Source organism: Juglans microcarpa x Juglans regia, chromosome 1S, assembly GCF_004785595.1.
Source record: "Juglans microcarpa x Juglans regia isolate MS1-56 chromosome 1S, Jm3101_v1.0, whole genome shotgun sequence".
Taxonomy (NCBI): domain Eukaryota; kingdom Viridiplantae; phylum Streptophyta; class Magnoliopsida; order Fagales; family Juglandaceae; genus Juglans; species Juglans microcarpa x Juglans regia.
Window position 1 is genome coordinate 6910996 of NC_054595.1, and position 11604 is coordinate 6922599.

Consider the following 11604-nt stretch of genomic DNA (forward strand, 5'->3'; position numbering starts at 1 on the left):
ACCCAAACCAACATGCCTCTCTCCCTCTCTACCGTTTAGCAATTGGCTCCTCTTTTTTTAGGAGTAGTACTCCAACGACCAACACTTTGAACTAAGGTTTTGAAGTTCTTATCTACCGGATGGTATGATCAAAATATTTTATTTTTATGGCATAGTCGATACAGAAAATTGTACAATTTCGTACTGTATTTTGGTCATTTTGGTCCGTACGTCTGATATTTCGGTCTTTATTTATTTATTTATTCAAACTACAAGCTTATTTTTTTATCTTTCAATTTAAACTAGACTATTTATAATTTATATATATTTATATATAATTTATTCATATATAAACTATTATTTTATAATATAATTTTTATATATAATTTATTCATAATATAATTAATATAATTTATTCATATAATTTTTCTGGCATCTATTACGCCATAAAAGGCATCTCTTATTGCGTCGAAAAATCCCACAAAGTCATTGCAGCAACAAAAGTATTTAACCAATCCTGCAGGTAGTATTTAACGAATCCGAAAATGGGTTTTTTGGTGGCCGATTCTAGTGAGGTTTTTTCGGCGTCTGAACACTGTAGCTAACTTTCTTAGAGAATCTCAAAGCCCTTATAAAAATCCAGAATCCCGATGAACCAATCCTACATGTAGTGGCGCTATTCTTGTGATAAGAACATCGATCGGATGGAAAGCATTTGCAGCAGCGACAACGTTGCTTTTTCTAATGTGGAGATCGACGAAAATATCATCTGCTTTTTTTAAAGAACCCATTGTGGCAAGAAAGAGAGCATCAGTCACGCTATACTCCCGGCGACTGTAGACCGCAGCAAAAAGCCTGTCCTCTTGTAGTGTTGCATCGACTCCCTTCAATCTCCCATCCGGAAGAAACATCTCCCTGCCACCCATACCAATACAGCTTGGCTTGACTCTTGAGTTTCCCAATAAGTAGTGTGCCATTCGACTTGAGGATCTTTACATTGTTTATACAAAGGACCATGCTACTCGCAAAGATGCTCAAGCACCTATTGATATATTTGGAGTGATACAACAAATGATGAAACGCAGGATCAAACAGTACTATGAAAGACGAGTTGGAGAAGATTTGTGAAGACATGTCATGCATGCAGATACCCACCAATGGAAATCGAGTACTTCCAGGTCACAATAGATAAAAGGAAATCAAACTGCTAAGATTGACACTACAAGAAACAGCGCCTTTCCCGGCGCCTAAATTCGATGCTAATAATGCATAAAATCGCTGCAAATGCTTATTTGCAGCGATTTATGCTGCGTCGGCAGTCCGTCGCAGTTGTTGCGCCTTTTAAAAAATTTGTCAGCGAAATGAAAAATTCATCGCCAAAAATTTTTATTTGCAGCGATTTTTTCCCCCGCAAATATACTTAATTTTGCCGCAAATAATGATTGAATTTCACTCTTCTATCGCTGCGAAAAAGTATTTGCAGCACTTTAGATTGTTGCGAATACCCAAATAATCGCCGTAAATAGCGCATATTTTTGTTGCAGCAATTTTACAAACGCTGCAAATAGTGGCCCCAAACTTATTTGCGGCGACTATGTTTCGCTGCTAACACTTATTAGCATCGACTTTTAGGCGCCACAAAAAACCTCGTCATATGACTTTGCTTTTGGCGTCCAACTATGTTCGCCGCAGATGAGGAATATTTCTTTTTGCAACGAAATAATAATCGCCGCAAAAAATCGTTTTGATTGTTAGATTGCTTTGATGTCCACTCTTATTCGCCGCAAAAAAACTTTTTTCATTAGATTAAATCTTTTTGCGGCGAATTTTAAATCGCCGCAAAAGAGATTTTGAACCTAAAATATGCAGTATACGTACAGAATGCAAAATTTGTAGTGGGTACCTAATTCCCTGCTCCAACTGATTCACAACATTACCAAATAGTACTTTAATCCAATACTTGTAAGCATAAAATGTTGTACATTAATATATATAAATTCAAGTTCTCATCCAATACATCATCAATACATCATACCCTTTAAGGTTACTATAAACTGGCATATGGTGCATTAATGGAAGGCAATAATGTCTTACAAATGGGAGCAGCTAATGTCTCTTACAACTTTAATCATGAACAAACATATCACTTGCATCCACAATCCAAGTGATACAAGTATAAACAAATATAAAAAATATGCTTGCTTGGGTGGTGTTCATCCGCAACTTCGAGATATCGATCGTTGATGATTTGCGATGACTTGTATATTGAGGGGCAAAGATCGATCCAGCTGTCTGGAACAGGGTTATCGCCGCAAATTTAGATTTATGCCTTCTACATTCGCTCCACAAAAGAAATATCCATAAAATGAAAATCTGCAATTAATATAAAAACAAATGGTGTACATGAACAAATAATGGGGCAATTAATAGGAAATCTGCAGTGGAGTACACTGCCTTCTATATTATATAATTTTTTTAAAGCATAAAACTCACACGATTTCTTGGTAGAAATTATGTAAAACCTATTAATACATTCTAAACCAAAAGAGGAAAAAATCCATGATTTCTTTTCCATCTAGCTAGCTAGCTACCTAATAGAAATATATATTGTTAATCTAATTAAAAAAGGTATTAAAATGGAAGTATATATATGTATTCAAGATGATTATGATCTGTATTAGATCATGTGGTACATTATATTTGCATATACCACATGCATAAAAAAAAATATGATTCCAAATGTGCACGGGTTGTTTATGAAAACTTATTAAACTATCAAGCTGCCATCTACAATTTGAGTACAAGGCACGAATGAACATCAACTATCAAGCTGCTGAGAGTAATAAAAACTATCAAGCTCTACTCTAAAACAAGTAAACAACATAACTAAATTTAAGAAGAAAAGACTACATGTAGTGATGGTATTACTTATCCAGAAGCCTCGTATGATCTGAAGTTACTTCATGCTTTTGAAGGAATTTCTCCATTAATTCTACGAACATCCTATTAAACATAAACAAAGTTAGGTTTGACACCCACCACACTTATACATCCATCATAAAGTTCCCAACTCTTGAAAACTATAACATAATTTAAGGCCTAATTTGCAATCAAAGTACATATCAACACTCATCCCAAGCATGCTAAGTAAAAACCATCCCAGACTCAGAGTCTAAGTCAAAACCTCTATATGCGTCTAAATGTCTAGGCTCAACAGGTACGCAATGGGATATGGGGGTAAACGTATAAGTAATTCACCGGTAGATATACAAGTGTTGATCTCTGTTCTGGTAATTTTTTACAGGATACCATCAAGTACCTTAAAATCTATTCGGTGGCGTAGCTCACGTCCAGGATATGTGCATAGTCCGAAGTATGTGTCACCACCATGATCAGTACCCTGTGCACATTTTGCATAATGCAAAATGTTAATGGATCATCTTTTAGCAAGTCTAAAACATACAAAGATACATGCATGACAGATAAGCAGAAGGAAATGGCTTAAAATACACAAACGTTCTGCATATATGATTCGGACTATGCATCTTTCATTTTTCGCTTCTAATTTACAGATGATTGAGTTAAGAAAGTTTGAAGATCTTTTACTTTTTCTTCTTTTAAGTCTTCTTTTCAACCAAAAGAGAAATGATACTTGGACGGTATATAAAATGACAAGTTATTTCGTTATCCCATTTATCATAGACTTTATAACTCAAAATATACTTTTCTGACTAACCTCTTGATATATAAAAGCGGACAAGTAACTGGAACTACTTAAAATAGAATCAGACAAGTGTCCAAAGGACATCAATTATTCTAAAAACTTAAACTTAAATTAACACAACTCCAACAATACATATCAAGCTAACACAAATTGGCACCACCTTGCCTTTATATGTGCAGCCAGAATCTGCACATGGAGCCCAGAAACTGAAACAAATGTTTTGAATTTCCTAGGACTCAAAACAGATGTTTCATAGGGAAGACAAACTGCTATTTAGAGGTTAAAGAATCAATAATCATAAAAGTTTAAACTTTTATGAACTCAGCCCCTCAAGGTCTATCAAGTTAAGACACTAACCGAACATACGAAAATGGCAGATATGGGCTTCTATTTCTACCATTTGAATACTTTTAAAAAATTGAAACAGGGATTCTAAGTCTTACGGCAGCTCAAGTGGCTGCAAATAGACTAAGGCCTTTAGGAAGTGGTCCTCCAAGCAGATTCCCAGAGTTTAAGTCATATTGCAGTATTGTCATTGCAAACTACCAAAAATAGAAGCCCATTCCAAACTACTTATTTTTACAATGTGATAAAACACAAACGGCCTAATTTGAAATTTGTATGTAACCCTTCATACACTAATTTGAAACGGGAACCAAACATACCGTTCATACTACAATCCCCACCTATAGCATACCATAACTAATTTGTGTACATAAAGTAGGCCTATCTATACTTGAGCAGAAGCACAAATTGGGAACTCGTATATAATGTATAAAAATTACATGAAATTCATATCATTTGTATAGAAGTCCATAGTAGAAGTAAATCGCATAGGGGAATGAAGACATCACCTGCTTGTAGACCTTCCGTGAATTTGTAGTTCAAATTCAAATTCTCTAAGTTCATTACTTCTAGCGTAAGACGACCCCACCCATGAGATACCATGTACATCCAATATGGTATGAATTAGCCTGTACAACAAGCAACCAAATGTTGTTAAGCATGCCAGTACTACACCCAATCGATATGTATAGTGAAAGCATTAAAGCGTAGATACTTACATGTTTGCTTCATGTAAGTATGAGGCCTAACATCATCTCATAATTTTTGGTACATATTATCATACCTATTCCTTTGGATATAACTTGGGCCAATACATAGCTTTCCCAACCCAGCTTGCTCCCACAAAACATATACATATAACCTCCCATTGGATATATATTCTATATATATCTTGTCAATCCACCATCTTAGGCCAAGAATGCACCACAAAATACCACAAAAAAAATTCCCATATTTTTTTACAAAAAATATCCTCACTGAGTCTCTCGAACAGACTCAATGAGGGACGGGTTCGCAGCTAAGATGGCCCTCAACATACGATCGGTTTCATTTTGTTTCTCCATCATAACCTCCATGTTTGCCTTCATTGACGCCATCTCACTCTTGGAAGCTTCAGCCTCTTTCTTATGTTTTTCAATCAAAGCTATATACTCTTTCTCTCGTGCCAAGGAGTGTTTTCTTGTAGACTCGGGGATCACCATCTCTCCCAGTCCTCTTGCATAACCCGGTCGATGCCCAAGTACCTCTCTGAATACACCCGCTGCTGCTTCATCAGTTCGTTTGTCTGGTTCTAAATTATCCAGCTTTCCTACCATATCCTTCTGCAATATGACATAATGAACCGATTATGAACTTATATGTCCTAATAATGCATTTTTATGATTCAATCTGATAAATATGTATTCCGTCATTGCATTTAACATACAAAATTTATGCTATAATATACTCACATAAATGTCTTCGGTAGCAGGTGTCACAAATTTATCTTTCTTCTTGGACCAGTGGGTTTCCTTGTAGAAGTCCACCAAATTTGCATTTTCAGCACGCTACATGTGTGTGGTACGTGTGCATGTAACATATTCAATCAGATAATATATTACATATGGCATGGAGAGGTTAATCACTACTAAATGACTATCCAAACAAATGCTAAACAAAAATTCTTGATCATATATGAGAGAAAGCATGGGGATATAGCATACCCCTTTCGTGAAAATCTACATCCTAAATTTAACATTATGTTAGTGTGTGGTTGCCATGACATGAGCTTTCAAACCTTATACATTTTGTTCTAGCATCCTCACAAAGGATTTGCGACCAGTTGTGTGGTTAATTTTCAGCATCCTTCTATTGTCCCGATTTTTACTTGCTATTTTCTGTCATTGAAAACCAGCATTTTAAGCAAAAGTACATATAGTAATAAATATCCCATGAAAAGTCTGGGTTTAATGATTGAACACGCAGAATGCATACCTGGAAGGCCTCGCTACCCCATCGTTCACAGAGCTTAAACCATACTAGGGGGGTGACCAAACTAGTCCCAGTCGCCAATGCCTCGTCATGGCTGCCATATGACATATAATGGCATGTAGTTGGTGGTGGAAGGCATTAAAGCGCTTACGAAGCTGTTTAGTCACAGCCAATTGATGGTTCTCTAAGTCCCAATCCAATTCAAAATCACCCTGCATAGCCCATTAAAATTTAGGGTGATCACTTGTGAATTATATATAGTATAAATTTTTAATGATCAACATCAAAGTATAAAGTCTTACCCGAACACGATCGATTAATTCATCCTTATGCTCTTGGGGTACATCACTCCATCTTGGGTAGCTCATGTTGCAGTGATGTTTAATGATCCAGCTTAAACGTGTTGTAAACATGTTTGCATTCTCGCAACATGGTGCTGTTTCTCCACTATTTATCTTCAACAACACTTTTCCATGCTTACGTAATTTTTCAAATTCAGTACACTTCGCCGGCCCGCGACCACGTCTCGTATGTGCCTGGTTGGATACAGGCACAGGCGGGACATCCTCACCTGTATGACATAATCACAATAAGGTTGCCTTAGGGGTCTCATTTGTTTAAAGCAATCTTACACAACAACGATATAGCCCATTAAATTCACCTCGTATATCATTGTCAACTATACCGATCTGATTACTTTGAAGAGGATCTGGTTGTTCCCTCGGGGAGGGTTCTCTGTTTGCCTCTGTCTCCAGACATGGGTTCGCACAAGGAGTCTCCAATGGAGGGCTTGGAGGTTGCGTTTCATCATCTGAACTAGCGTCTCCAATGCGGACTCCACGTGGCCTGCGTGCACTACATCTATACAACATACCAGTCCTGGGACGGGTTCCTCGTACACTGGGCAATGATCTACCTGGGCCGTTTATGCTTCTCATTAACTCCATGGGTTGAGATGAGATTATGATGGATTTTGCCTTGAACACTAACCAAAAGTCTCCTATTTCCGTCTACCTGAGATTCAACAATAGCAAACGTTAATTACATGAAGCTATTTAGAGGAAACATAACCATAGCAACCATGCAATAAGATAATGCATTAAAATGTCAATTTGTGAAACTATATATATTTGCATGAAGTACCCTCATTAATACTGCTATTTCAGGGTCCACGAAAAAACCCAATGAAAAAGTTAGAAAAATTTATAATAAAGTGCAGTTTGCAACCCAGCATACGATCCAATCCATGAAGGCTGCCTCTTTCAACTGATGCGCTGTTCACCTGGTTTCCAATGGTTGGCAGATGCCTATTCTGACTCTGTTTCTTCATCGGTGGATAGGTCCTCTTCATCTGAATATTTCCAATCACCATAATCATCTCCGGAACCAGATGGAACCATTCCATCATCAATAAAGTCTGTTGAATGTCTAGGCTCACCACCAACTGCCATATGGCCTCGTGCATCAATGTGGATAGGTTCTATATCAGTCCTACTAAGTGGAGTTGATACTGGATATGCATCACAATGTAAAAGTGGATAATCATATGATGGCTCATTTTCTTGATATACATCATCCTCACTTGATTCGTCATCACTATCATCTTGAACCCTTGGCATTGGTGGAATGTCATACACATTCCTATTATTATACTTCTGCACAACATACCAGTTCCCCTTCGACCTTATATCTCTAATGTAAAAACACTGGGAAGCCTGGCATGCCAACACAAATGGTTCATTCTTATACTAAGTTCTGTCCATGTTGACACTAGTTATATGATCGTCAACTCGTACCCCACGCTTCTTATCACTAACATCAAACCAATCACAGCTGAACAAGTACACTCGACGACCTCCCATGTAGTGTAACTCCACAACATCATTAAGAACACCATAAAAGTCTAAATTATTAGTATCTTCGTCACCAGTTACCAACACTCCTGAATTTTGTGATCGCCGGCGAAGTTCAAGCTGCTTCGTATGGAACCGTTTACCATTTATAATGCAGGCAGCATATGATGCAACCCAAGGGTCAGGACCACAAGCTAACGCATACAAATCAGCGGACACCCGTGGTGGGTTTCCCGTACGTTGGTCTTGAACCTACACAAATAGCGACCCAAAAATTTTGAACTTATACTTTCAAGTACATACTCAAAAGCAAGGTCGGGTTAATTATAAGTAGATAGAATATACCCCAATTGCTAACTTACACGTTGCTTGAACCAAGTTGGAAACTCAGTTTGATGCGTACGATCGACAGAATTTGGGTTTGACAACCTACATTTCTCATAGTGCTCCCTGCATTTGGAGAACACAATCGGCCAATCAATATTAGTTAGTTACGTAAAGTCTACGAGATAGTAGTAGGTCGTTTCGAAAAAGCACAAAGGAAGTCATGATTGCTTACTCGAGATAAGGTCCAATCTCGATACAGTTGTTAAGCACGTACCATATGGCTGAGGTGCGGAGTTTATCTTGTAATTGCACATTACGAGCTATACCCAATGGACGAAGTCTTTGGTTGAAAACTTTGAAACCATCTATAGTATCCTCTTCTCCACCATCAATGTTGCGGTCCGCTCGATTAAACTTCGTTTCAACATCTTGGAGATACATGGAGCAAAATGTCAAACACTCGATGTGAATGTAGGCTTCCGCTATTGAACCTTCTGGACGGGCTTTATTCTTAACATACCGCTTGAATTTGCCAAGATATCTTTCGAACGGATACATCCACCGATATTGAACTGGACCCCCGAGTATGGCCTCACCCGGTAAATGGACAGCTAGGTGGACCATAATATCGAAAAAAGAAGGAGGAAATATCATCTCTAATTTGCATAGAATGGTGACGATATCAAGTTGAAGCTAGGATAAGCGATTCACATCCAGGTTTCGGGCGCACAACTCTTTGAAGAAACTGCTAAGTTCAGTCAATGCCAATGCAATATCACTCCTTAAGAACCCCCCAACAACAATAGGAAGCAATCGTTGCAAGAAAACATGATGGTCATGGCTTTTGAGGCCAGTGATTTTGCAATCACGTACAGATACGCAATGTGTGACATTGGAGGCAAACTCATCTGAAAATTTAACCCCAGCGAGCCACTCACAGAATTTATTCCTTTCATCTCCATGTAATGTGTACAATGCACGTGGCATTGTAACACGTCCACCTTCAGACTTGAGATGCAATTCTTTTCTGAAGCCCAAGTTCTCCAAGTCACGCCGAGAATTTATATTATCTTTTGTTTTGCCAGGAATGTCCATTAAAGTGCCCAATAAGTTATCGAAAATGTTCTTCTCAACATGCATAACATCTAGATTATGTCGAAGCCGCAACATTGACCAATAAGGTAGTTTGAAGAATATGCTTTTCTTTGTCCAGTTCAACTGTTCTGCAGGGCGTTTTCTCTTCCCACAAGATTTTCCAAATTGGACATCTCCAAGCATTTGTAGTTGAGTTAAGAGACCTGCTCCTTCAACCCAATTTGGTGGCATGCGATAATCTTCTTTACCGTTGAACAACCTTTTCCTCGTCCTCCAAATGTGACCTGCCGGTAAGAGACGTCGATGTCCCATATAACACTGTTTTCTACCATACTTCAACCAAATAGAATCTGTGCTTGCATTGCAAGAGGGACATGCCAATTTCCCTTTTGTTGACCACCCAGAAAGATTTCCATATGCAGGGAAATCATTAATTGTCCACAATAAGGCAGCATGCAACATGAACATTTCCTTTGTAGAAGCATCATATGTAGGTACCCCATGTTCCCAGAGTTCAAGCAACTCATCAATTAACGGCTGCAAATACACATCAATGTCATTCCCTGGTGATTTTGGACCAGGGATAATGAGTGATGTCATGAAGAACTGGTCTTTCATGCATAACCACGGCGGCAAGTTATACGGGACAAGAATCACTGGCCAAATGCTATACGGTTTTGCTAGGTTGTTGAAGGGATTGAAGCCGTCGCTTGCCAGACCGAGCCTAACACTGCGAGCATCCCTAGCAAACCAACAATGGGCTTGATCAAATGTCTTCCAGGACTGAGAGTTAGCAGGATGTCTCATACTAGTCTCATCGGGTACCCGCTGCTCTTTATGCCATCTCATATCACACGCAATCTTGTCTGTCACAAAGAGACGCTGCAATCTTGGCTTCAAAGGAAAATGCCGAAGCACTTTTTGTGGGATCACTCGTGACCCATGTGTATTTGGCATCCAACGCGAAGCCTTACATATAGGGCACTCGTTAAGATCAGCATATTCCTTCCAGAATAAAATGCAGTCGTTTGGGCATGCGTGTATTTTGTGGTACTTGAAATCCAACCCTCGCTCCAATGACCTTGCCTCCTCATATGAACTAGGCAATTTAGCATCAGGAAAGGTAGACCGCAGAAGGCTTATGAGCATATCAAAAGACTTGATTGACCACCCACCAAGCGTTTTAATATGTAACAACTTCACAACGAATGAGAGCTTTGAGAATTTAGTGCAGCCGTCGAAAAGAGGACGTCGAGCATCCTGTAATAGTTGGTCAAAAGTTGAGTTTGGGGAGGGATGTGGTATTGATGGCTGAGTTGACGATGTAGTGTTGTCTTCAGGTGCATCTCCGAATGTGCCTGCTCGGATGTCATCTAACATACGGTCCATGTCATCAATGTACTTCTCTTCAACTCCAACCCCGGGATCGGTGTCGTCGTCAATGATGGGGAGTGTTTCCTCCTCCCCATGAAATATCCACTGAGTGTAATTTGGATTGATCCCTTTTATGAACAAGTGAGACTCCACCTCAAATATAGGCAAGAAGTGGTTATTACAGCATATACGGCAGGGACACCGAATGCGATCACTTTCCTCACAATGGTTTTGTGCCATTGTGAGGAAATTTTTAACCCCTTCAGCATATGCAGGTGATACAAGTCTATCACCCAAATTCATCCAGCTTTTGTCCATCTAAATAAAAAGAAGACTCGTCAAATTCTGCTATTCGTCTCGGTGAAGGATGATATGATAGGTTATTACGATATTCTGTATACATATGAGATAAGAAAGTGTAAAGAGGGATTTATGAGGTACTGAAAATCACCGCTGGATTTAGCACGAGGAAGTGATCATGAATGTGGCGTTCAGACTTCTTACATCAATACATATTAATATTAATTTATGATATGACACAAATATCAAACCCATAATATTTTTAACAGTCTTGTAACCTAACATGATCATCATGAACTAGTAGATATGCATCAAACTCAACATGACATATAAGTTGATAGATACATATATATAACCACAAGATTAATATTCAGGACCTAGAAAGATAACGCAATCAAACTCACCCACATGATCATCAATATCAATGATCTATATATTAACAATTAATATTATTGGGCTTGATCATCATAGGCATCTAGTACGTACTAGTATTGACATTCGACCCATAATTCATTTTTATAATGGATCGATGAACTTCTCCATGTTCAGACCTTTGCCAGTGATTAAAGTATAAATGTGCTTTATTTACATCCTTAATATCGACTATTTTAGTAGTGTTGTCCAAATTTTTTATGA

The 11604-nt window shown here is 38.3% G+C and overlaps 2 protein-coding genes across 2 annotated transcripts; both read right to left on the reverse strand.

Annotated features, from left to right (window-relative positions):
* Nucleotides 1–5022: 5022 nt before the first annotated feature.
* Nucleotides 5023–6988, reverse strand: LOC121247261. The gene is made up of 4 exons (XM_041145637.1): nucleotides 6681–6988; nucleotides 6322–6590; nucleotides 5500–5595; nucleotides 5023–5370 (listed from the first exon to the last, which is right to left on the reverse strand). The coding sequence occupies exons 1-4, from the start codon at nucleotides 6964–6966 to the stop codon at nucleotides 5023–5025; spliced, it is 999 nt and encodes a 332-aa protein (XP_041001571.1). The 5' UTR covers nucleotides 6967–6988.
* A 1904-nt stretch (nucleotides 6989–8892) lies between these two features.
* On the reverse strand, nucleotides 8893–10986 carry LOC121247262. Its single transcript, XM_041145638.1, has one exon. The coding sequence runs from the start codon at nucleotides 10984–10986 to the stop codon at nucleotides 8893–8895; it is 2094 nt and encodes a 697-aa protein (XP_041001572.1).
* Between the last annotated feature and the right edge of the window lie 618 nt (nucleotides 10987–11604).